The 26,058-nt window shown below is 46.2% G+C and overlaps 2 protein-coding genes across 10 annotated transcripts in view; one reads left to right on the top strand and one right to left on the bottom strand.

The window, feature by feature from the left end:
* Positions 1 to 26,058, top strand: part of LOC125041704 (ecdysone-induced protein 74EF-like) — a 412,339-nt gene that overhangs the window by 210,277 nt on the left and 176,004 nt on the right. For all 9 annotated transcript variants that reach the window (XM_047636920.1, XM_047636925.1, XM_047636927.1 and 6 more), the window contains one exon: positions 1,257 to 1,281. The gene's annotated coding sequence lies outside the window, so the exon portion shown is untranslated. The remainder of the gene's footprint in view (positions 1 to 1,256; positions 1,282 to 26,058) is intronic.
* LOC125041706 (U7 snRNA-associated Sm-like protein LSm11) lies at positions 1,206 to 25,848 on the bottom strand. The gene is made up of 5 exons (XM_047636929.1): positions 25,644 to 25,848; positions 22,566 to 22,641; positions 20,282 to 20,397; positions 11,329 to 11,467; positions 1,206 to 1,943 (listed from the first exon to the last, which is right to left on the bottom strand). Exons 1-5 carry the CDS (start codon positions 25,815 to 25,817, stop codon positions 1,414 to 1,416), a joined length of 1,035 nt encoding a protein of 344 aa, XP_047492885.1. The 5' UTR covers positions 25,818 to 25,848; the 3' UTR covers positions 1,206 to 1,413.

Genomic DNA, 26,058 nt, shown 5'->3' with positions numbered 1-26,058 from the left:
AAGGGTAGACTTTGACTGAAAGAGTCGATAGTATGGCAATGGAGGTTTCCAGTCTTTTTTGCCGTCTTTGCGATTGGAATGACTGATTTAAGGTTGAATAAGTGTAGTTTCGAACAGTGGTTTGATTATTGGGGATGGTGTATGTTCTCTTATAAGTATTAATGGTGGTATGGTAGGGTTTGATGCTGGCTGCAAGAACAGGGCGTACGAAAGATTCCCTTTAAATTTGTTATAAATATGAATAACGTCTAAGGTAAACATGATCAAGAACAAGTCAAATAGTCAGCGGGCAAACAAGCCAAAGCAAGATGACCTGTAAAGCAAGTCAGCTGTGCTACAAGACTATCATAGAGCAAGCGACATGAGCAACACGACCTCCCAACCCAGGCCGCATAAGCAACATGACCTCTAAAGCCAAGCCAGATAAGCAACACGACCTCCGTAGACAAGCCAGGTAGGCAACAGAGCGTGCCTACCTCCCTCCCCAATCTCCCCCACCCCCTTCCCTCCCCGACACCCCGACACACCATGGTCGGCAACAGGGCGTCTCGGCATATCGGCTTTAAAGGCTCACACACACACGTGACGAGCGCAACTGCCGACCAGCTTGGAATAATTGGCCCCTCAGACCCTCCTCCTTCGCCTTGTGCATGGAGGAGGGCGAGAAGAAAAGAGAGGATAAGAGTGAAAGGGGGGAGAGGGGGGGAGAGAGAGAGAGAGAGAGAGAGAGAGAGAGAGAGAGAGAGAGAGAGAGAGAGAGAGAGAGAGAGAGAGAGAGAGAGAGAGAGAGAGAGAGAGAGAGAGAGAGAGAGAGAGAGAGGGGGGGGGGGGGTATACAATAGAGAAGAGTGATGAGACAGAAAGAGAGAGAAAGCGTAGACAGACTACATACCGACAGAAATCAAAGCTGCATCGTTAGCGGAGCCCCAGCACGCAGTCCACTATGGGAGTACGAAGGAAAGACACAAAAGCGCTCGCTTGCAGCTGCCTTGTTTGCTCCTTTTAATGGCTTGCTGCTCGCTGGATTTTTGTTCATTAGCCCCATTCATCACGCCACTGATTTATACAAAAGGAAACTATCGTTAAGTGGAACACGGACAATGCAGGAGACACTCTAATATCAGTATTCACGTTGGGAATCTGAGTGCCTTACTATACGAACTTTAGTTTTTTGAATAAGGATTCTTGCACGAGTAAAATAGGAGTATAGATTATTTTTATTCCAAAAAAATATAAAGGCCTTTTTTTATTTTCAGGAACTGACACCTACAATCGTTTAAGGTAAGTCAGCAGCCGGAGACATGGATATTCATGTAAAACTAACGTTATCGCTTTTATTCTTAAATCTTTTACTCATATGCTGAAAAAAACATTGTTTTTTCTTCACCCCGATCCTTGAAGGCGTCCCAGCCGTCAAGGCTCCATTACAGATATCAACACAACGTTCTCTCCACGCACAAGCAACTGATTCACATGGCGTTTTCTGATTTCCCTTTTCTTCCTCCTTCTTCGCTTCTTCTTCGTTCCCCCTTCTTCTTCCTCCTCTTCCTGGCGTTCCCCTTGTCCGAGCTGCAGTCTAAGGGCGTCGCGGGCCTCGCTGGTGTGCGGGTGACATCCTGAGACCCTTTGCGAGTCGAGGGCGCGCCGCTCCACCGCGTCCAGGCAGGGTCCCCCTCCGACCTCAAGCGGCCTCACTCCGCGTGGATCACGCCCTGACTTGGCTTCGGCAGCGGAGGTGGTCCTCCTTGATCCACTTCGAGTGTTTTCTAAAGAGGTGTGTCGGTCCCACGTCGCGGCTGCCACCCACGCAGGGGTTGGGTCCTTCACCTTCCTCGGGTTCTTCGCCTCCTCCTCGCTGCTGCTGAGCCCGCTCACGCTGCCCACGCTCTCGAGGTCGTCTTGGATGCTCAGGTCGCCCACGTTGAGGTACCGTGACACATCGCCTGCAAAAGAACAAGGAACCAGTGCTTGAACATCCATAAAATTGAAGTTATATTTCACGTATCAAAATATGGGGCCAAAGTCCCTGCCCGTCAACCCCGCCAGCCCCAGCGCGACGAAGAGGAACAGAGGAGCCCTGTGAGGCATGCTCCTGAAGCTCTCTAAACGTTTATGGCATGAGGCTGGGGCTCTCGACCCCCGCCGTGACTCCTCCGTTCGTTGAACCACCTGGCAAACAAAGCAGTGCTCACTGATGCATCACAGGTGTTTAAACCGCTCGAGTCATCCTGGAACCGTTGGAATTGCACCATTGTCAAGCTCGGCATTGATGGAGGTGGTGGAAATGAGTCCTTGGTCGAGAGCACTTCTCATGCTGCCTTCTTTAGTGCCACACCATCTTCATTTCGTGATATTGGTACTGCTCCCCCTGCCATAATTATCCTTGTTAATGGTAGATATTTTAGAAAATAATAGCCTTAGCCATAGCAGTTCGGTATCACCCCTCGAACTTTCTCGCGTCTGCAACAACAGTAATCATCGCTGCCAACTTCTAGTCTAGCAGCAGTACGGTAAACCTAACGAGCGCTATTATTGGTGATTTTAAGTATACTTTCTTGGCCGCCGGGTTCGCTGAGGAGGACAAGACTTAAATGATGGATTCAGGAGAGAGGTCAGTCAAGAGGCAGGCTGGGTCAGCGGGAACGGGAGCTACGCTTAAGGGTGTAAGCATCGCGTGACGGGATTCAGAGAGTCAGGAGTAGGAGTAGGGGCATGGCCAGGGGCATGGCCAGGGGCAGGGGTAGGGGTAGGGGCAGATGCGTGGCCAGCATGACAAGGGTCAGCTGTGCGAAGAGGAGGGGGACAGAGGAGGGGAGGGAAGAGAGGCAGGACCTACACTGAAGGCTGTTGCCTGCCATTAAATCAGATTTAACTTGGCATCTGTTCAATTGCATGGCCACCGAGCAGACAGACGCACGGCAGTCCAAATGTCTCGGATAAGAGACAGGGGCTTTTACACCGATACTCAACCATCTTGCGCGCGGTAACATTGAAACTTCATTTGGGAATCATGCAAGTGCTTCACTTTCACAGCGTGGGCCAGCTCGCCATCACGGCCACCGCAAGGTAAAGGGGCCCCGCGGAACGAACAAGAAATTAAGGAGTCACGTCCAGCCGCCTGCAAGCCCTACTCCTCGTCCAAACCTTTTTTAAATCTCCTTCTCGAATGGGAAGACGCGATACGAGCGGACAGCATCGCTTCTGAGACGCTCGCATTCCTCGCCGCCAACAACGGAATCGAGAAAGCCGCAGCGGCCATCATCATATGCCAATTTCCACAGTTGTTGCTGCGAGGTGAGAAGTGAAACTTGGTGGTACGTCCATCCCTTTCGCTCGGCGCCCTCGGGGGATCCTGCCTCGAACGCCACCTCCTCCATATTCTTCATGTTCTCCCTCCCTCTTTCTATTCATCACCATTATCTTCCTATTCTAACCTTCTGTCTTTTCATTCATTACTACCCGACACGTTTCTTAAGGAGAATGTGACATTTGTTGTGGACAAAATCTGAACTATTCTCAAAACGAATTGAATGACACGTGATTGGCCAAGGTTAGGGCACTGCGCACCTCTGATGAGAGAGAGAGAGAGAGAGAGAGAGAGAGAGAGAGAGAGAGAGAGAGAGAGAGAGAGAGAGAGAGAGAGAGAGAGAGAGAGAGAGAGAATTTATATATTTACAAGAGGAAATATGGCCCATCACAGAAAGTCACGTGGTAGGATGTTCTTCGTTAAATAGTTAGGAAAGGCAAATTTTATTTATGGTCGCGAATCCGTGTAAACAGACCTGAAGACTCTTGAAAGTTTGGAAATGTTCATGTCTTGGCCTGGTTATTTTTACTGGACTCAGACCCTGGCGAATCGATCGAAACGAAAGGTTAGGTATACTGACTTTTAGCATATATATATATATATATATTTTTTTTTTTTTTTTTTTTCAATGTATGTGTACGTATTTCTTTGTTTCTTATTCCGCGTCTAACTTAAAATAACAAGCCTGACACGAAACACAGAAAGAGAGATCCAACACAATTTAAGAGTCCTCCGTACCCGTAAAGAAAACGGCAAAACGCGAAGAAAACGGCACAATTCAGACTTCAAGAGACTCCTTCAACTATCACCCTCGCAAGCATAGGTGCATGGCCCGCAAGCAAGGAGCAAGGAGCAAGAAGCCATCGTCTGATCACTTGGGGATGGGAGTAGGGTGGGGGAAGGAGAGAGAAGCAGAAGGGAGGGAGGTGTATCGCCTCCCTCCTCCCTCCTCACCTCCCTCCCTTCCTCTCTCTCCCCCCTTGACACAGTGATCGTGAACTTCGGTCGCTGCTGGTTGGTGATCTTGGCCCAGATGTGACCCGACTCCCAGCGGCCCAGACGCTCACTCGCTCTTACTCCTCCGCCTCCCGCTCGTTCTCATTCCGCTACCTCTCTTTATATTTTGTTTTCTTTTGTTTTTGCATCCTTCTCTTAGTTTTTGTTCTTATTTGTCAGCATCTACTTTATTTTCTTCTTGTCCTTCTTCCTAACCCTTTCAGACCAGCCCCTCACCCCCCTTCCAACCCTGTCCTACATATTTCCATACGGTCCTGATTCTTAGCCAGCGCTACGACTGCCCACCGACCACACCTTGGGACCACCCCACGACTACGACCGCCATCGCTGGGAACTCTTCTCGCTCTTTCTCTCTTTCTCTTTTTTCACACACACTATCAAGGTCCTCGCATAGGTGAATCAGGTGAATGGAAAGATAGAGAGAAAATTTAAGAGAGGAGAGGAGAGGAGAGGAGAGGAGAAACCGTACGTATGAGAGTGAGGAAAATTAGATCAAAGCAGCATCTGTAAAAAGAAAGCTCCCACAAAGCTCACCCCATTCAAGAAGGACAGTGAAGAGACACTTAATAGTTGCTTCTGTTAAAGTGCTTCGGGGACTCTCACTCCCCCCCCCCCCATTCTCTCAAAATAATCAAACCGCCACATAACAAAACAACAAGCAAAAACACACGAGCGCAAGTCAAGGTTTCAGTGTGTGTAGGGAGGGAAGGGGGAGGGGGAGGGGGAGGGGGAGAAAAAAGGGAGGGGATTGAGGGAGAAATTTCGAAGCTGCCCGAAGTTTCTGGAAGTCGAACACTTAGAACAACCCCTTTCATTACCATCATTATTATTATCATTTTTATTATTATTATTATTATTATCTATCAGATTTCCAAGCACCCAGAACACGAGAGCAAAGTGGTGTGGAGCTGGGCGGAGGATGAGGGGAGGGGTGGTGGAGGAAGGGAAACGGAATGACGCAGGTACAATGCCAAAATTTCGGTTCCCTGCGTTTTCGTACACCGAGACGAACCTTGTGCGAAAACACGACCCCCATAGCTTTCACTCTCTCTTCCCCCCGCCCCCCCCCCTCCCCCAAACCCCACCGCCTCAACCCCTACCCCTTTGCCCCGCCCGCTTCTCTCCCTCCCTCCCTCCCACCTACCACCACCTCCCTCCCTCTTTCCGTCCCCCCCACCATCACCCCCCCCCCGCGCTTTCCTCCCACACCTCCCACCCGTGTGAAATATACATATTTTTTCGCCAGATCGGCCATTAGCAGATTCGCGACGCTGTAATTTCTGCGTGGCGCGTTTAACAGTGTGTGGCAGACGACTTTCCTCGCGTGTGAGTCCTTCTCGAAAAAGGGGGAGGAGGGGAGGGGGAAATGGTGGAGGGAAAGAAAAGGGGGGGGGGGGTGTTGGGAGGAGGGCAAGGGAGAGTGAAAAGAGAAAGGGAAACAGTAGCGGGATGTGGAGAGGCGTCGTTCGTGCAGTATGAATTGATGGTAGATTCCGTTATTATTTTAGAGGGAGGGAAATGGGGAAGGGGGAGGAGTTACAATAAGGCCACGACGCCCCCCTCCCCCCCAGACACCGGTTGCTTTACCCAAATCCACTCGCTGAATCACCGTCAGAATACAAGTGACGTTTATTGCTCCTCGGCGGGGAGAGTGCGCGAAGGGGAGCGGGGAGAGAGGGTGCAAAGAGGGGGAGGGGGTGTCTCATGAGCGTGAATGTGCGTGCATGAAAAATGTGGAGCCTTTTCATGCATATTCACTTTCTCTCCCTTCCCTTCTCCCATGCGACTCTCTCCCTCGCTCTCGCACTCTCGCTCTCTCGCTCTCTCGCTCTCTCGCTCTCTCGCTCTCTCTCTCTCTCTCTCTCTCTCTCTCTCTCTCTCTCTCTCTCTCTCTCTCTCTCTCTCTCTCTCTCTCTCTCTCTCTCTCTCTCTCTCTCTCTCTCTCTCTCTCTCTCTCTCTCTCTCTCTCTCTCTCTCTCTCTCTCTCTCTCTCTCTCTCTCTCTCTCTCTCTCTCTCTCTCTCTCTCTCTCTCTCCATGCACCATCTGGCCTCGGAGTGATGAGATAAGCAAACTTCTTATAAGATCTCCCATGTGTAACAGAAGTGAAAGACAAAAATAAAGAAAAATACATGGCACTGGTAGGTTTTCTCTCCAGCCTAAACATGGGTGTATATTGCTACGAAGCTTGCAAATGCAAGCGAAACCGTACATATATTTTAGGAAGTGACAGAAAAGAAGAGTATGCGCTGACGTCGGTGAATATGTATTTCCTCTTAAATATATTAAATATGGTAAATGGTGATCACAGTGAAGCAGCCATGAATGTACACACACACGTACACACACGTACACTACACACACACACACTACACACACACACACACACACACACACACACACACACACACACACACACACACACACACACACACACACACACACACACACACACACACACACACACACTCCATCTCCCCCTCCATCTCCCCCTCCCCCTCATCCATCACCAACTCGGAAAATCCTTGAAGACCGACGGCGCACTGGAACCACCTTCTCGCTCGAGAGGCCGCAGAAGGCACGGCCCGCGTGGCTGACGGCGACTGCAGCAAGCATGGCGATAACCCTTATCTCCCTCCCGTGACGTAGGATAACGAGCGATGCTGATTATGCGAAGGGCGCGGGCGGCGGGCGAAACGACCCGAAGCCTAACGGGGAGAAAATGGTTAACGTAATGACTATGATGGCGGCCTTAACGACGGCTAATGGACCTTTATGGACGAGTAATAATGAAGGCGAGGGTGAAGACTTATTCTTAATTTCAAGGTCAGCTTTCGCCATCTCCCTTTCTCTCTCTCTCTCTCTCTCTCTCTCTCTCTCTCTCTCTCTCTCTCTCTCTCTCTCTCTCTCTCTCTCTCTCTCTCTCTCTCTCTCTCTCTCTCTCTCTCTCTCTCTCTCTCTCTCTCTCCCTCCCTCCCTCCCTCCCTCCCTCCCTCCCTCCCTCCCTCCCTCCCTCCCTCCCTCTCTCTCTCTCTTTCTCCACGTGATACAAAAACACGTCGTACAGCTCACAGCCCTACACTTTATATCTTTTCTTTGTCCGTTTCTTCTTATATTTTACTGTTTCCCCCCCCTCCCCCCCCCCCCCCTCTCTCTCTCTCTCTCTCTCTCTCTCTCTCTCTCTCTCTCTCTCTCTCTCTCTCTCTCTCTCTCTCTCTCTCTCTCTCTCTCTCTCTCTCTCTCTCTCTCTCTCTCCATCCTATGCCATCCACACCCATCCCTTTATTCTCAAATCATCCGCCCTCCTCCCACCCCTACCCTATTCCCTGATCCTCACCCTACTTCCAAATCCGTTCCCTTGGCCCTCTCTCTCTGCACACTCCCTCCCTCCCTCCCTACCCCGGGCCTCCCTCCGGCACCCGTCACCCGCTGAGTTGCACCTTGACCTACTTACGGCGGCGCCTCCTGACACCAGTGCTGTTTCCTGTACTGCCACACCTTGATGTGACGTGTTGCTCGGGGCTGTCCTGGACGGCATGTCAACAGTTATGCTAATCTATCGTTGATGATGTTATCGTACCCCCCCCCCCCCTTCCTCAGATTTCCTCCTCACACTTGGGTATAGTGTGTACAATGGCCCAAAGTTGCATGCTTATCCAGAGGTAAGAATTGTACATAGCTTTTACAATGCGTTACCCAAAACGTACAGGACGGACAGTACGCATCCTGGGCTGTGTACACCTGGGGCACTAACCTTGATCTATCTACACCTGGGTCACTGTGTACGGGGTGACCACTTTTCGGTGTCACTGGCGCATCCTTCTGTGTGCATGTGGCTAATCCGTTTTTTTTTTTTCTTTATCCTCACACTACATATGCGATAATATATTTTTCGTCATTATTGCCTTAAAACTACTGTCATCATCAGCATCAGCCGATTTTCATCTCTTTCGCCCCTGCGTTGTGTCACAGTTTCTTCCATTTGGGCAATCTGGATGCGTAAAAAAAAATGAACGTCGAAAATAAAAAATGCACAAGAAACCTTAAAAATTACTTACGTTGACCGCACAAGAGGCTGTTTTGAATCACTTGCCTCATCTTAAGGCGACCCTCGTATACTTACGTATACGAGGGCCATATTTAAACTGAGGTTTAGACCTAAAGATATGAAGTTTTCCCTTCTAAAAGACTTCGGAACTCTGTCCATAGAACTAAAATCCAGAGTTTGTATTAGCAATGGAAAACCACAATACATATTAGGGGACCCAGGCCGAAGATGAAAATATCCACACAATTTATTCTCCCCCGTTCAAAAAAATGAAAATATCCACAATTACTTCAAAATCCAACGTCAGGTTGAATAGTAAGCACCGACATTCAACGCAGAAATTCCCAGATACTACATTTTTTGCTTCACTCTTCTAAAATTCCCAAAATGAAACTAGGAAACTGCCCATAACACGTCCATACGCTAGATTACACCGCCAACCTTTGAAACTGCTAGCGTGACGTCACCAAAGGTCGGGGCAGTACGCTCAGGTGGGCAATCTATTATACATAGCCGATACAGCCTCCCTCACTTTCACGTCGCTCCTCCACGCGCCCTCTTCGTGCAGCCCGGGACCTGAAAATGCCACCATCACGTCCTCGCAGAAATTATATTAATAGAGAGCAAATATCACCGCGATAAAGGATATATGATTGCGAGAGCGGAGCCTCCAAGCGGTAGCGGATCAGCTGATCTTGACCTACATCGGCGCATGCGTGGTTCACATCGTCGTCAAGGTAGAGGTCACAGTATTACCACCACTTTCATAATGATGCCAGGGGTGCGTGCGTTCGTCCGTGGGTCTGTTGGTGTTTTTATATAAATAACACACACACACACACACACACACACACACACACACACACACACACACACACACACACACACACACACACACACACACACACACCATTCTTTTGATAGTTTGTCTTAGGAATATTTGCGCCGCAATATCTTTAATATATGTATGTTTGTATGTATATGTGCATGCCTGTATGTATGTGCAGTTCACTTTTTGCAATATATAAGCATATATAAGGAGGAAGAGCCGAGTGAACACTCACTCTTACTCTTACATATACTTTTACTCTCACTTTCTCACTCTATCTCTCTCTCTTTCCAAGATTCAGGGAAAAGGTTTTGAGCCGTGTGCATAATTCCTGCTAATTGTTCAATGGTCACAAGCTTAATGGTTGTGTGATTCACAGGAAACTAATAATGCGTGACCTAAATCCTTGCTTCATCTAGCCACACGTGTCATCAGTCCCCCCCCCCCTCCCATCTCTCTCTCTCTCTCTCTCTCTCTCTCTCTCTCTCTCTCTCTCTCTCTCTCTCTCTCTCTCTCTCTCTCTCTCTCTCTCTCTCTAGCACCAAATGTAGCGTGACGATTGTGAATGTGAAGGTTAACCAACTGCAGTGCATGTGAATTATGGATCTCCAGTCCTACCCGAGTGTTGTCACCGAAATCACTATTCACCCATTCTCTCGAAATATAATAATGCGAATAAACAGATCGGAAAACGTGGATTTGCTCTATAAAGCGTTCGTGTCTAGTCCCGTCAACTAGCGAAGGGCTGTCCATGCCTATGTCGGTTAGGACTGGATTCACCCAGTGCCTTCATACGACTGTGGGCTTGGGGTAATTCATTACAAAGGGCACTGAATGGGGCTTTGTCTACTGCATATTTTAGCAATTTATTTTCAATCAATAAGTATACACATTTTGTTTACAAATGTTAGGTCGCTCTCTGTATGTACGTTTTTAGCGACTCTCAGTTCGATTTCTACGCCCCTTCTGTATGCGGTATTACGCAACCCCATGTGTGCTATTCACACGAACGCCAGGTCCCGTAGGTTACAGCATGCCAATCAATAGTGCCACCAGTCAGACGCAAGTCCACCTTCCCTGCCCAGCTTCTGGGGCTCCGATACAGGTAGTTAAAAACCGGGTCAAACGGAGTTAGAGGTCAGGCGCGCTGCACAATGGGTCATGGATAACTCCCAAGGAACTACATAGTTCACGAGGTCTAGGGGGTCACGGCCAATTCTATATATGCCCGCAGGTCGCAAGTCAAGGCCAGCCCCAGGGACGAGCAGCCGCCACGCCAAACGCATTGAGTAAGGATCGGCGTCCAGCGCGATCCTCTTCCTCGCAAGGAAACGGTGGGAGCAAACAATATGTCGCAAGTAAGGACAAACAAAAAACAACAAGCTCCAAACGTAAATTGCTATAGTATGTGACCTTGACCTACTTCCGGCTTGGGTAAGGGGGGGGGGGGGAGTTGGGGGAAGGCACATTTTCCTCTGCCAATAATTCCATTCACACAACGAATCCCATCTGCGCGTATCCTGCTGCTTACGAAATACGCACGCACGCACGTGCGTACGTCTCCTCCTCTCTCCCTCGCATCCTGTTCACCGAAAAAGCTTTCTCGAGGGATCATATGACTCCCTCAACGATTCTTGTACTCTCACCCTCATTGCATTATTACCGGCGAAACGGAGACCTTTCCTCTTCGTCGAGCCTCCTCTTTATTGTATCTTGGTTTATTGTGCGCAGAAAGGGATGTCATTTTCTCTCTCGAATTACAGGCATTACATGCAACTAGTGACGGTAATGACGGGCATTTCCTATAACATAGGATTCTCGACCATCGCTGCAATCAACCTTTCCTCAAACATTCGATAAAGTAGGCACCTTGACATTCTCTCTCTTTCTCTTTTCTCTCTCTCTCTCTCTCTCTCTCTCTCTCTCTCTCTCTCTCTCTCTCTCTCTCTCTCTCTCTCTCTCTCTCTCACTCATTTTTCTCACTGTTACACACTCATTCACACTCTCCCTCTCCCTCTTCTTCTTCCTTTCTCTTCCTTTATCCCTCTCTTCTCCCTCTCTACTCTTCCAATGCCCATCGCAATTTCCCCTCTCCCCGCTCCCAACTACCAGAGAACTCCATACATACCAAGGGCGTGCTTCTTGCAGCGGATCTTCTTTTGGAAGACCTCGTCCACGTCCCGCAGCGCCAGGTTCCAGTGCTTGTCGAAGGCCACCACGAAGCCCGTGAGCACGCCGCGAACCTCGCTCTGGTTCCTCGTGTACACCTGCGACGGAGAGAGGGGTAGAGGGCGGCGGAAAAAGGTGTTGATAGGTAAAGAGAGAGAAAGAAAGAGAGAGAGAGAGAGAGAGAGAGAGAGAGAGAGAGAGAGAGAGAGAGAGAGAGAGAGAGAGAGAGAGAGAGAGAGAGAGAGAGAGAAAGAGAAAGAGAAAGAGAAAGAGAAAGAGATAGAGAGATAGAGAGATAGAGAGAGAGAGAGAGAGAGAGAGAGAGAGAGAGAGAGAGAGAGAGAGAGAGAGAGAGGGAGGGGGGGGGGGGGGGAGTCAGGTAGACGACAGGTAAATAAATTGAGAGGAAACAAAAAAGAAACAAGGGCTATAGGGTTGGATGGTAGTTTAGAGGTCGTCGTCCTGGTTTAACCACAATCTGATATCAGTTTTCGGTTTTTTATTTATTTATTTATTCATTTATTTATTCCTACTACTGACTGTTTGCCAAGGCGTTACTAAGAGGTAATTAAATGGCTAATCAAGGACAAAAGATAGATATTTTTTCTTATCAAGCAAATATTTTTTCAAAGAGAACCGACCCTTACTCTCCTACGCCAAAGAGCTAGCAGATAAGGTGCTAAGCGAAGGAGGCCAAGTTATAGCCACGAGCCGATTCGGTCTTTCGGCAGCCGTGATCGCGCACTCGTTTTTCTCGACCTTGGGGGTGAGAATGGGAGGAGGGGGGGGGGTAATGGTTGGTTTACTGTGATTTATTGTTAACATGTGAGTTCAGTCGATAAAGGACGGTATCCTCGGAGATGCGCCATTCCCACAAACAACAAATACCTCGTATCGCGAACAGTGTTACGGGAAAGCATTGTGTGCCATATCCTGTCTCTCTAACTCCCCCCCCTACCCCCTCACTCCTCCTCCTCCCCCATCCTCCTTCCCCTTCCAACCCTCTACCCGTATCACCACAATACCTCCCCCCCCCCCCATCCCTCCGCTCTAACCCTCCCCTCCATCCCCTTCCCTCCCTGTGGGCCCCGGCCTTGACTCCACCAGTGACAGATTTCTCCAGCACCGAGCTCAGCCCCGCCGGCATTATCCGTCACAGCATAGAGAACCATTAGCGTCACCATAGTTACAGCACAGGTAAGTAAAATTCCGCCGGAGGAGAGGCTCGGCCGCGGGAATGGAAGGGGAGGGGGGGGATTTGCGAATTGCATCGCGGCGCAGGAGGCATGTGCTTTTACACAAGCAGAGACGGAGACCTGCTACATACACGCAAAAAATCTCTCTCACTCTCTTTCTCCTTCTCCTTCTCCTTCTCTCTCTTTCTCTTTCTCTCTCTCTCTTTCTTTATTTTTTCCTCTCTCTTCTTTATTCTCATTCCTCGCTCTTCCTTATTCTCTTTCCTCTCTCTTCTTTATTCTCTTTCCTCGCTCTTCTTTATTATCTTTCCTCGCTCTTCTTTATTCTCTTTCCTCTCTCTTCTCTCTCTCTTCTTTATTTTTTTTCCGCTCTCTTCTTTACCCTCTTTTCTCTCTCTTCTTTACCCTCTTTTCTCTCTCTCTCTCTCTCTCTTTATCCCCTCTCCTCTCTCTTTTCTTAATCCTCTCCAAATTCTCTCTTCTTTATCCTATCCACACTCTCACTCTTCTTTATCCACTCTCTCTCTTCTTTATCCTCTTTTCTCTCTCACTTCTTTATCCTCTCTTCTCTCTCTCTTCTTTATCCTCTCTCCCACTCCCTCATCCTCATCCTTATTCTCATCCTCATCATCATCCTCATCCTCATCCTCTCCTTCCCCTACCTCTCCCTCCCTCCCACCAACGCGCACAAAAGTCCACCTGACGGGAAAAAAGTAACGGCGCAAATCGGCTGCAAATGGAATGCATTGAGGCCCGCCCTATTAGGGTCACAACGCCCAATAATCTTATGACAAATGTAACAATCTGGAAGACTCCGCCTTTTACATCACAGACCAATCAGGGCGAGAGCAGCGTACAATTTCTGCCAATCAAAAGTGTTTTATTGGGAGGTCAGCCTTTATACGCTGGAAAGGTTAGACCGATTCAAAACCCAGCGCTAAAAAAATCTTTCCGACATCAACCGATTCGCTTCGACGAAGAGGGGAGGCGATGTTGCTAAGCATCTTCCCCAATTTTTCGAATACTTGAGGAATCGAAAATCAAATTAAATAAATCACCTTCTCAATGGACATTTTCCATAATGCCCCCCCCCCCTCCCTGCAAGATCTCCATCATGCAAATCGCTCGACACGTTCTACACCTTCAAGCACCGCACACCGGCTGACCCTTTAAGACCAATATACATTAACGTTTTCTCTCAATCATCTCCAAAACGGGGGTGAGTAAATTGCTTGAGGGGTGAACAAGAACAAAGAGGGAAAGAAAGGAGACACGAGAGAGAGAGAGAGAGAGAGAGAGAGAGAGAGAGAGAGAGAGAGAGAGAGAGAGAGAGAGAGAGAGAGAGAGAGAGAGAGAGAGAGAGAGAGAGAGGAGGGTAGGTACGAAAACAAAATGGACGGAAGGAGGGGGGGAGAGAAAGAGAGAAAGTTCGCCAGTGAAAGTGCAAAAGCGAGACTCGGTCTGGAGGGAGGGGGAGGAGGGAATCCACAGCGCGAGATGAGTGAGAGTGAGGCGGTGACGACGACGGCGGCGGCGGCGATGAGGGAACAAAAGCGAGAGTAAGGGGAACAGCGAAACGGGTAAGTCACTAGCACTTACTTTCGCCCAGAGAGTACTTTCATATATTACGTGGCTGGAAGGTGTACAAGGCCTCACGCCGCCGTCCGTCTACTGGAACTGGTTTCACTTTTTGCTTCAAAAGGCACGAGAGCGGGTTGGCTGTTGAGGGGGAGCTTGCAACTGCTTGTCTTTGTGCTTTCGAGAGACTACAACTACATAGTTTTGGGAGCGGATGGATGAGTGGTGGCAGGAAGGGAGAGAGGGAGGGAGGAAGAAAGGAAGGGGAGCAAAGTAATGGATAGAAGGATGGAAGATGAGAGAGAGGGTGGAGATGTAACAAGTTACTATGTATATATGTACATTCAATGTATTCAGAATAGAAAGTCAGACGCCCGTGAAGCTCAGATTCTTCTGGCTCTGTAAATTCCGCTAATACCATTTCGCGATCACTGCACGTTATATTATTATCCATGTACTCGCTATAAAATGCTTTACAACCTTTGTATGTTATGATTCAAAATAACCTGTTTATCTCAGAACAAGCGAGGTTACCTTTGTCCTACAAACCATTCAGCAAATCCTTGTAAAGTGGCCAAGCAGACAACATTCCTGACCCGACGCAAGGCGGGTCAATTCTTTCCCGATCTAACCTGGAAGTCGAGTTCCAGCTCAGAGGCCGCTCGGATATGCTTTGTCCAAAGCTCTCTTAAGGCCTTTTGGCGCTTTACAAAATCACCTGCTTGGCCGCCACTCCCCATCTCCTGATGCCGCCTATTTCCTAGTGAATGGAGGAACCACTGCCTGCTGATTCTGCTCTTGAGAACCTACGTGGATTCTCTTCTCCGCTACCAACAATGAGAGAGAGAGAGAGAGAGAGAGAGAGAGAGAGAGAGAGAGAGAGAGAGAGAGAGAGAGAGAGAGAGAGAGACGTGGGGGCTGAAATACTACATAACCACAATACAACGAAAGGGATAAAAGCAGCAGACCCCTCTCCCCTCCCCCCGCCTTTTGCTGGGGTCCGCTTGAGTGACTGCGCCTCGAAGGGAGACATATCAACAGGTGCCGCAGCATTCACGCTCATGTGTGAAATACCGACTGATATGGCCACTCCTCGGAGCTCTAGGGAAGAATGCGGCAGAGGAAAGAAGAATGAATGAGAGGCAATTGAGCACGGGAGGGGCAGGGAGGGGAGGAGGAGAAGAAGAAGAAGAAGAAGAAGAAGAAGAAGAAGAAGAAGAAGAAGAAGAAGAAGAAGAAGAAGAAGAAGAAGAAGAAAAGAACAACCAGAACAAGAAGAAGAAGAAGAAGAAGAGGTGGAGAGGACAGATGATGACGCATAAAAGAACAAGAAGAAAAACATGAAATATAAGAAGCAAAAGAGAACCTTGGCGTGGGCACGTGCAGATGCAAGACAACCTTGCTTGTGTGGCCTGGCCTTAGCAGGTGTCGCCGAAGAAAATTCCATGAGGCGGGGAAGGAGGGGAAGGAGGGGAAAGGAGGGGGGAGAGAGAGAGAGATAGAGAGAGAGAGAGAGAGAGAGAGAGAGAGAGAGAGAGAGAGAGAGAGAGAGAGAGAGAGAGAGAGAGAGAGAGAGAGAGAGAGAGAGAGAGAAAGAGAAAAAAAGGAGAGCGAGAAAAAAAAAGAGTGAATCGAACGAAAGAATCAAAACAAAAGTGGTAAGCGCCTGAACGAAAGCAGGGCGGGAACGAGTCGGGCGAGGCGGATTTGCACGGGCCATGAGGGGCATCGAGTGGTAGGCTCGCAATAGGACGTCTGAGCAAGGAATTAAGAGAGAAAAAAAATAGGAGTGTCACGGCTAGGGGATGGGGGTGGTGGACAAGCAGGGGAAAGGGGAGGGGGCAAGAGGATAGGAGAGGGTTGGAGCAATAGTATGTTGGGGTAAGGAGAGGAGGAAGAGAAGGAGGAGGACGGGAGGGAAGAGGGGAGGAGAAGAAAAGGAGAAGGAGGAGGAGGAGGAGGAGGAGGAGGAGGAGGAGGAGGAGGAGGAGGAGGAGGAGGAGGGGGGGGGGGAGGGGGGGTAGGATGAGGAGGAGGTGCAACAGGATGGTGGCTCTGGTCCTGACCTTTACCCAGTGACCCACTTTACAAGCTGGCCTCCGCTGCCCCGACCCACTCATCCAGTCGGCCCTCCCCTCCCCCATCCCTCGTTCTAACCCTTGAGCTCGCTTCTCTCCCATCCTCTCGGTACACCCCTCGCCCCCTTCACCCTCTTTCTCCCTCTTTCCCCCCTTTTCTCCCCCTTCCTTTCCCACTTCCACTTGTCATAACCAACGACTTTGTAACTCCTATCTCTCTCTCTCTCTCTCTCTCTCTCTCTCTCTCTCTCTCTCTCTCTCTCTCTCTCTCTCTCTCTCTCTCTCTCTCTCTCTCTCTCGCCCTCATCATTTTCGTATCATACATCATCGCCCAACACACTTCTCTCTCCCTACTTAACCCAACAACCCTACACACTCACTTAAGCGTGGAAGATATAAAGGCTCTCCGTTTCTTTATGGAATCCGTAAGAACCTTGTATTATGTAGTAATAGTGTGTCACTTATTAATTTAGGCATCGTTGATAAAAAGGAGGGAGGGAGGAAGAGGGAGGGATGGATGGTTGGTTGGTCGGTCGGTTAAAAGAGAGGGAAAGGGAAAGGGAAAGAAAGAGGGAAAGGGAAAGGGAAAGGGAAAGGGAGAGGGAAAGGGAGAGGGAGAGGGGGGGAGGGAGAGGGGGGAGGGGGAGGGAGAGGGAGAGGGAGAGGGGGAGGGAGAGGGAGAGGGAGAGGGAGAGGGAGAGGGAGAGGGAGAGGGAGAGGGAGAGGGAGAGGGAGAGGGAGAGGGAGGGAGGGAGGGAGGGAGGGAGGGAGGGAGAGAGGGAGGGAGAGAGAGAGAGAGAGAGAGAGAGAGAGAGAGAGAGAGAGAGAGAGAGAGAGAGAGAGAGAGAGAGAGAGAGAGAGATTGACTACCTGAAACAAAGGCATTTTTTACATAACGATTTTATTTCTCTCTTCTGAGTTTTTATGTGTCGGGGAGAGGGGGAGGGGAGCAATTCCAACCTTTACTGAGCCGACATCACAGAGCTCTTAATTAACCTGATGAAAGTAATCCGCATAACTGATTACACTGATTACATAGATGCCCTTGTGTGTTGGGGAGGTGGAAGAGGGGAAGAGAGGGGGGATAAGGGCCACTGACCTTTATTGAAACAGGGATTGGTTATCCCTTACTAAAAGTGTGAGGCGGGAGGAGGAGGGGAGGACAGGGGCCGTGGGACGGGTTTGCCCCCCCCCCATCCCATTCCTATTAACTAGTAAAGTGAAGTTGTTAATGTCACAACGAACAGTTGAAATGCCGCGGGAGCAGAATTAACGCTGTCGATGAATACGGTTCGATGAACATGTACTACGAGGTAAAGAAAAATCGAGTCCTCGCGTGATTCAAAGGCGACATTGTGCGTTTCTGTATAATAAGAACTGTCATCACATTCTCACTCACACACACACACACACACACACACACACACACACACACACACACACACACAATATATATGTATATATAAAATATATGGCTATGTCTATGTATATATATGTATGTATGTATGTATGTATGTATGTATGTATGTATGTATGTATGTATGTATGTATGTATGTACATGCGCACGTACTCACACACGGCAGAGAGGGAAGGAGGAAAACGACCTTGAAAAAACCGATCTTATTCTATAACCTCTCCCATACACACATGGTCGCTCACCTGTGCCACCTCAATATACACACGCGCGCGCGCCACCCACACACCCACACACACACACACACACACACACACACACACACACACACACACACACACACACACACACACACACACACACACACACACATTACTTGCTATTCATTCTCGCTTTTCATATCTAACCTTAATCACATACCAAATTAAATACTGAATATCATAAATGATGACTAACGTACATATAAGTGTGTGCGTGCGGTTGCCTGTCCGCGCTTTCAGATCCCGTGTCCCTGAGTGCCCCTAAAACTGGCCCCCTTGGTTAGCCCTGAGGGAAACGCGGTGTCCTCGAGGGGGGGGGGCTGATGTGGGGAGGAAGGGGGAGGGGCGTGTGAGAAAGGACACGACGAGAGTGAAAGTTGGCGGCGAAGCAGGAGGCCGAGGGGGAGGAGGTGAGGGGAGGGAAGGGGGAGAGGTAGGGCTAGGGACTTCTCCTCGGACCCGCTGGTACTCTCCTTCTGGTCCTCTTTATCCCGCACTTCTTCGGAATCTAATAATTCGTTATGAACCTTTGACATCATCAGTGTTTTTTTTTTTTTTTTTCGTTTTTATGCTCCCATCTGCCCGGAGACGAGCGCTAGAACACGTCCCTGAAGTATGGTATAATGAATTCATTGCATCAACTTTTTTCGCTCATGCTCAATGGACTGCGTTATTAATTTCTTCACAACATGTCATGGACATAGTGACTGGTTCGCCGATGCCACTCAATTCCTCGTTCTGTTGTTTTCCAAACTGTTTTCATAACTTTTCACTACTGCGCCTCTGACCTTGGAATTTGAATTCTGAGAAAACACATTTCCAATTCTTAAGATATCAAATGTCGAGAGTGAATGAAAACAAGCAATATTCACTCTTCTTATTATGACATCAGAAAATCTCACGTGACATTTGGCTCAGCCCGCCAAATGTGAGCGTGAAATCAACAACCAAAATCTCGATAGTTCAATGCAGCAGCCTTGTGGCTCGCCCGGGAGCCGTGACGTCATCTCTCGCTGTGACGTCACTGCCCACATGACTGTTTTTTATTGCCGTTATTTGCTGTGACATGCACAGTGTGCAATTCACATACTTGTATAGACAGATAGAAGGTTAGATTGACAGACAGTTTGGTCAATGGATGATATACAAACAGACGGATGGACAGACATATGTAGAGGGATATAGAAACACAAACACACGCAATATAAATATATATATATATATATATATATATATATATATATGTATGTATGTATGTATGTATGTAATACACACACACACACACACACACACACACACACACACACACACACACACACACACACACACACACACACACACACACACACACACACACACACACAAAATCTACTGTACTCTACTGTACATCCGTCTTTTGTTTCTTAGTAAACATGCTCAGTACGCATCTCTTCAACACCAGTATATTGGGAATGGCAATCAAGACCAGCGATTATGAAATATCGGTCGCTCCTTCCCATTCTTCTCGACCCCGGACTATCCCAAGCATGACGCTACGTTGTATAGCTTAACGAGGATCCCCCATCAAGCTGCTGATAACACGGCGCCCGCATATACACGGCGTCGCTCTGCACCCCCTGCCGCATCCCCCTGCACCCCGTGCCACTAATGCATGCGCACCTCTTGTCTAACTTCATCACCTGCCACGTCCCCTACCGCGATGGCTCTCCCGAGTATCAATAATGTGAGGCTGGTCCTTTGTTTGCTTTGTCGGGGTTGGTAAGATGCGCGGTGCGGATTTTCCTCTTCCGTTTCTTGGTCGGTCGGTCAGGCAGTCTCTCTCTCTCTCTCTCTCTCTCTCTCTCTCTCTCTCTCTCTCTCTCTCTCTCTCTCTCTCTCTCTCTCTCTCTCTCTCTCTCTCTCAATTTGCTCTTCCTCTTCCAATCTATCTAAATATAAATATGCCTTCCCCTTCGCCTGGCAGTGCGACAAGCGTTCTTCCTCGATAAAATCCGAGTAAGCTCTCAGACGATTCAAATAAAATACCTCAGGAATGCAAAATCACAACATGCCACACCAATATCAACATGAGAGCAAACGAGAGAACACGCGGAAGATGAGGGAGCCGGAGAGGGAGAGGGAGAAGTGAATGATAGGGAAGTGAGGAGAAGGGGGAAAGGAACAGCGAAAGGGACAAAAGGAGGAGTGATGGAAAAAGCAAGGAGGGGAAGTGAGGGGAATTGGGGAAAAGATAGGGAATGGCAGAAGAGGAGAGGGCGAAGTAGAAGAGCCATACCCTCTCCCGTACCTCCTTCTTTCTTTCTAACCCCTCGATTCACGATAAACACACACACAGCCACGACGGCGCACTCTACCAGTAAAAGTCTGTATGGCCAAACGCCTCACCTTGACCCGGATGTTCTCCTCCTTGCACCGGCGGAGGACGGCCAGGGGACCCTTCATCTCCTGCATGCGACTGATCACATTGCGCCGCCGACGGGGACCGCGACTCTGCAGCAGCCCTGTAATGGACACATCGGCAAGGAGGGGGCAGGGGTTAAAGTGATATACTTAAACAAGCACACACATACGCATTAACGCAAAAAATACACACAAGCAACCTCAGATATTCCTCACAGACCTGCATAAAGATTTCTTTGAATGTACAAACAAATACACACACAAAATAAATAATTTCAATATAGAATACAAATCGACAGAAAGTAATTCTATTGCACAGGTGGCTATCACTTCCACAAACAACCCAAGCTAATGCTGCAATAAGCTATCATAAACCACCTAAACTATTTCTCAGGAAAAAAAAAAAAAAAAAAAGTTAACGAACAATTTTTTCAACGCGTAAAAAAAAAGGGTGGAATCATACTGACCGGAAAAGGGAACTACATACTTTATGAAAGACTCTCTAAATGATGGACAGACTACCAACCAAAGTATAACAATTGGGTAACCTTCAAAAGGACTTGAAATTTACATGAACTGGACAATTACTATCAACCAGTTTTACACAAAGTCAGATGAGCATTTGTAATCAATGGCATAAAGGAATTTACAGCAAAATGTTTATTTTTCTAGTGAAGTAAGGCTTATAATTGCTCTAATTATAGTTTTTTCATAATTAATATTACCATAATCATTCTTCTAATTACTTTAAAATTACTCCTTTAAACATGGATATTTAATTATTCCGATTCTCTTCTAGGTGAGTGAGCGGTACCCGGCAAAACGGAACTAAAAAAGGTATAGTAAAATAAACCACACATTGTAAATAGTTTTGATACATGGATCAGTGTTTTTGGTTTTCTATGCATTTATGGACAAGTTCGACTGTAATTTACCCACTGAATGAATACCTCACTGGATATTCAGGTCAGCCAATCATAACTTGACAAAATGTAAAAATCAAAATTAAAAATAGGTAAATATTTTTATCGATACTGAAATACATATTGCACTTCCCTTTTTTGTCAAACTTTTGAATCAGATACCAGTCTATTTAGCTTCATAATCTGATATCAGTTTATTTAAAATGTGGTAATGCAAAATGTTTGAAACAAAAAAAAAAAACTTCCACTTACTATATATGAAATGGATATCACAATATTTATCTTTGATTGAGAGAGAGAGAGCGAGAGAGCGAGAGAGCGAGAGAGCGAGAGAGCGAGAGAGAGAGAGAGAGAGAGAGAGAGAGAGAGAGAGAGAGAGAGAGAGAGAGAGAGAGAGAGAGAGAGAGAGAGAGAGAGAGAGAGAGAGAGAGTGAGAGAGAGAGAGAGAGAGAGAGAGAGAGAGAGAACGAGAGAGAGAGAGAGAGAGAACGAGAGAGAGAGAGAGAGAGAGAGAGAGAGAGAGAGAGAGAGAGAGAGAGAGAGAGAGAGAGAGAGAGAGAGAGAGAGAGAGAGAGAGAGCGAGCGAGCGAACGAGCGAGCGAGCGAGCGAGAGAGAGAGAGAGAGAGAGAGAGAGAGAGAGAGAGAGAGAGAGAAAGAAAGAAAGAAAGAAAGAAAGAAAGAAAGAAAGAAAGAAAGAAAGAAAGAAAGAGAGAGAGAGAGAGAGAGAGAGAGAGAGAGAGAGAGAGAGAGAGAGAGGGGAGAGAGAGGGGAGAGAGAGAGAGAGGGGGGAGAGAGAGAGAGAAGGGGGAGAGAGAAAGGAAAGAGAGAAAAAAGTAAGAGACAAAAATGGTAGAGTTAAGATAAAACACGTGAAGTAGAGGATAATGGCCACTATGCATGCAACTCCCCCCCGAAAAACTAACAAGAGTTTTACTCCATCCGTGAGCAGTGATGGATTACGTTGTGCACACTGCCTCTCATTACAAGTCCAGTGAGAAGAACACAAAAAATGTATGAAATGTAAAATGTGGAAATGTAAACTTCCATTGAAAGGTAGATTTAGAGAAGAAAAGAAAAGATATTGGAGGTAGGGAAGAGATGTGTGTGCAAAAGATGGGAAAGATACTTAAAAAAAAAAAAAAAGGGATGAATAAATAAAATAATAATAATAATAATAATAATAATAATAATAATAATAATAATAATAGTAATAAATAAGTCATAAATTTCTTCTCTCCCATCTAAAAGGTTTAACTTCACCTTCCTAATCAAAATGCTGCATTTTGGATCAAAGTATGTCATCTTCATAATAATAACCATAGCATTACTCTAAAGTTCAACTCACCTTGATCTTCTGTAAATTTCCTTTCGACTGGACCAGTGTTCACGGCTGCCTTTGGAATGCCTCCATGCCCGTACACCTGCAAGGAAAATATTTGTGCGCGAAGAGGAACACACAGTAGCTCAATTGAAACTCGGAACTGTTAAGCATATTACTTTCGCAATAATCAGTAAATAAACTGGAATAAAGGAAATGCAGGAAAATAATTCAAGGAACGAAAGAAAGAAGTAAAAGGGAGATTAATGGAGTGAAGGTAACAAAAGATTAAGTAAAGAGAACAGTACTTTGTCATTTTTGTCTCTTTTATCTCTTTAGTAAGTATATACTTTTCCAATAAAACTTTATTTGTATCTTTATTTACAAAGTTCTAACATACATGGATAATCCTTAGAATCTACGTCAATGATGCTATTAAATTCACCTCCCCCCCCCCCCACAAAAAAAATACATATAAATATATTATGTATGTGTGTGTATATATATCTGCCTCTACATAAATATGTATATGTATATGTATTGCTATATTTATATGAATGCATATACAGATAGACACAGACATAGTTGTAGATAGACTATTTGTTATTTAGAGAGAGAGAGAGAGAGAGAGAGAGAGAGAGAGAGAGAGAGAGAGAGAGAGAGAGAGAGAGAGAGAGAGAGAGAGAGAGAGAGAGAGACAGACAGACAGACAGACAGACAGACAGACAGACAGACAGACAGACAGACAGACAGACAGACAGACAGACAGTGAGTGAGTAGGTGAGTGAGTGAGTAGGTGAGTGAGTGAGTAGGTGAGTGTGAGTAGGTGAGTAGGTGAGTGTGAGTAGGTGAGTAGGTGAGTGTGAGTAGGTGAGTAGGTGAGTAGGTGAGTGTGAGTAGGTGAGTAGGTGAGTAGGTGAGTAGGTGAGTAGGTGAGTGTGAGTGTGAGTGTGAGTGTGAGTGTGAGTGTGAGTGTGTGTGTGTGTGTGTGTGTGTGTGTGTGTGTGTGTGTGTGTGTGTGTGTGTGTGTAATCATAAACATATATACACACACGTGTATGTATATATGTATGTATATATGTATATATGTATTTATGTATATATGTGTGTGTATATATATATATATATATATATATATATATATATATATATATAAGTTTGTATTTCACAGCACAAAGATTAAGCAGCATAAAACCAAACTGGAAGATTTCCAACAACAGACACTCCTTTGCCCATACTGTACTCTTTACCTTTGTGTACATCTCTCAGAAATCAATATTTTTGAACCTGCACAAAAGGTTACTCCTAAAATGTGCATATCATAAAGACTTCCACAGCAAATGTCTGTTTATAAACATATCTCCTTTCCAGCAAGTTTGTACCAGTTCTGTTCCATGCCATGATCTTTTCTAAAAAACTATCAAGTTACTTATGTTCTTTAGTTTTTGAGATGATATGGATTATAATTATGCTTTAAAATCCATATTATTAGGTCTAGAAGTTTTGTACACAACAGAAGGCAAATTATCAATGCTGTGGATGTCTTCCATATATGGTTACTTCTATAACTTTTTCTCCTTATTGTAAAGGAGCTCAGGCTTGTAATTTTACATAAAACTACATTCGCACATCATCGCCATATATTCTGTATCTCCAATCTTAATTTTAAAATCGATGACACAAAAGACATGAAAATCAGAGTATATTAACAGCTTGCAACAGATTGTCAGCATAAATTATTATGCGCTTCATCAGAATTTCTTCTGACTAGTTCACACACTGGTTACATCAGATGGCTTCATGACTACAGAAAATTTCTTAAATATGAATATACAATACAAATTATATCTAAAACTATAATTAGAAATATGTGATATTCAAAACCTTGACACTATCTATCTAGTGATTACTGACTCATGGACTGATACAAAAAAAATGTTCTAAATCCAACATTGCTCTCAATATCATCATCATCATTATGATTAACTTTATGAACAATATCATATCTCCTGATGTTTTTATGTCAATAAATCTTTTTGCCATATATGATCAAGATCATGCTTGTAGATCTTAGCAGTTTAATATTAACTAAGGAACGACTCTAAAATCCATCTTGCCAGAATTTATGGTGTGGAAATTGCCATAGGATAAAGGTTGTGGAAATTGGTTTACGTGGTACTGAGATTCTTAGCCATTCATTCTAGTTTTGACTTGTTTGTACTGCACCTGCAAATCATACAACTTATGGCACATTTTAATAATATGTACTGTCAAAATGTACAATCAAAAATGTTTAAGGCTATTATATCCAAATTTAACTGTCTAAGATATTTGTTTCTGAGTATCATGCAAACCCAAAAATCCAAACCTAACCTTTCCTACCATTATTCTATTCCCAATGGAGGGGGGGGGGGCAAACCCTCTTATATCCTCCCTTTCTTAGTACTTTGTGCGGGCAAACCCTCTTATATCCTCCCTTTCTTAGTACTTTGTGCCAACTGTCACAACAATTTTGTAATGAAAATGCAAATTTAAGAACTCTGGTTATGAGCAGTTATATGCAGTAGATATTTTCATCATTTCACAGTTAATATGAGGCTGCAGAAGCAATTCTGTCCATTGCCCTCCACTTCTGTCTGTCGCTCTCAGTAACATTAATCTGTCTAATTTCTCATGTATGATGAGAAATAATGATAGACAATAACTTATTCAGATACCCATTCAGGTAAAATCATCCATCTCCCTTACATAGCACCATAATATTTTGTATTCTTTCATATATTGTTGGAGCTTCTATTTAGAAATGGTACTATATCTGACAAGAGCATTACGACTTATGCTACAAGGTGATATAGCAACATATACACTGTCATATAAAATTCTTTGACTGTCTTCGATTGAGTTTTATAAATAAGATTTACTTTACATTGACTCATTAACCTGATAGGTTACCACTTGCGCCACACAAATACTTTTCTCACGCTAGCATCTTCACACTGTACTACAACAAGTAAGTAAATAAACATTTGAATAACAGGAGACCGCGGTATACAGTATATGCATTGGTGTTTACTCCTCCCTACGCCGAGTCGACACTTGACTTACACCGGGCAGTTCTCGAACAACATTAAATGTTTGACTGTGAACCACATTCCTAAGGACGTTTAAATCCTCGTATTCCTCAGCCTCGGGATCTGGGACTTCAGTTTCTGCAGAGGAGAGTACTTTTTCGGGATTGAAAGACTCTGAAAGGAAATCCAGTTCGTCTTGGCTCGCCATGTTTACACTGCAGCAGCGCAGCCCTGGTGGCCAGAGAAAGAAGTGAGGGCCCCGCGGAAATTCAAATTGTGTGTGTGTGTGTGTGTGTGTGTATGTGTGTGTGTGTGTGTGTGTGTGTGTGTGTGTGTGTGTGTGTGTGTGTGTGTGTGTGTGTGTGCGTGCGTGCGTGTGCGTGCGTGTGCGTGTGCGTGTGCGTGCGTGTGTGTATATATGTATGTATGTATGTATGTATGTATGTATG

Source organism: Penaeus chinensis, chromosome 31 (genome assembly GCF_019202785.1).
Source record: "Penaeus chinensis breed Huanghai No. 1 chromosome 31, ASM1920278v2, whole genome shotgun sequence".
NCBI classification, from domain to species: domain Eukaryota; kingdom Metazoa; phylum Arthropoda; class Malacostraca; order Decapoda; family Penaeidae; genus Penaeus; species Penaeus chinensis.
Note: the sequence above shows the minus strand (reverse complement) of the source record. Positions and strands in the feature narration are given on the sequence as shown.

Coding starts and splice junctions, on each gene's coding strand:
- LOC125041706 (XM_047636929.1), bottom strand. CDS start 25,817: ATGGCGAGCCAAGACGAACTGGATTTCCTTTCAGAGTCTTTCAATCCC. Junction 22,642..25,643: donor TTGTTCGAGAACTGCCCGGT/GTAAGTCAAGTG, acceptor TTTTCCTTGCAG/GTGTACGGGCATGGAGGCAT. Junction 20,398..22,565: donor GAAATTTACAGAAGATCAAG/GTGAGTTGAACT, acceptor TGTCCATTACAG/GGCTGCTGCAGAGTCGCGGT.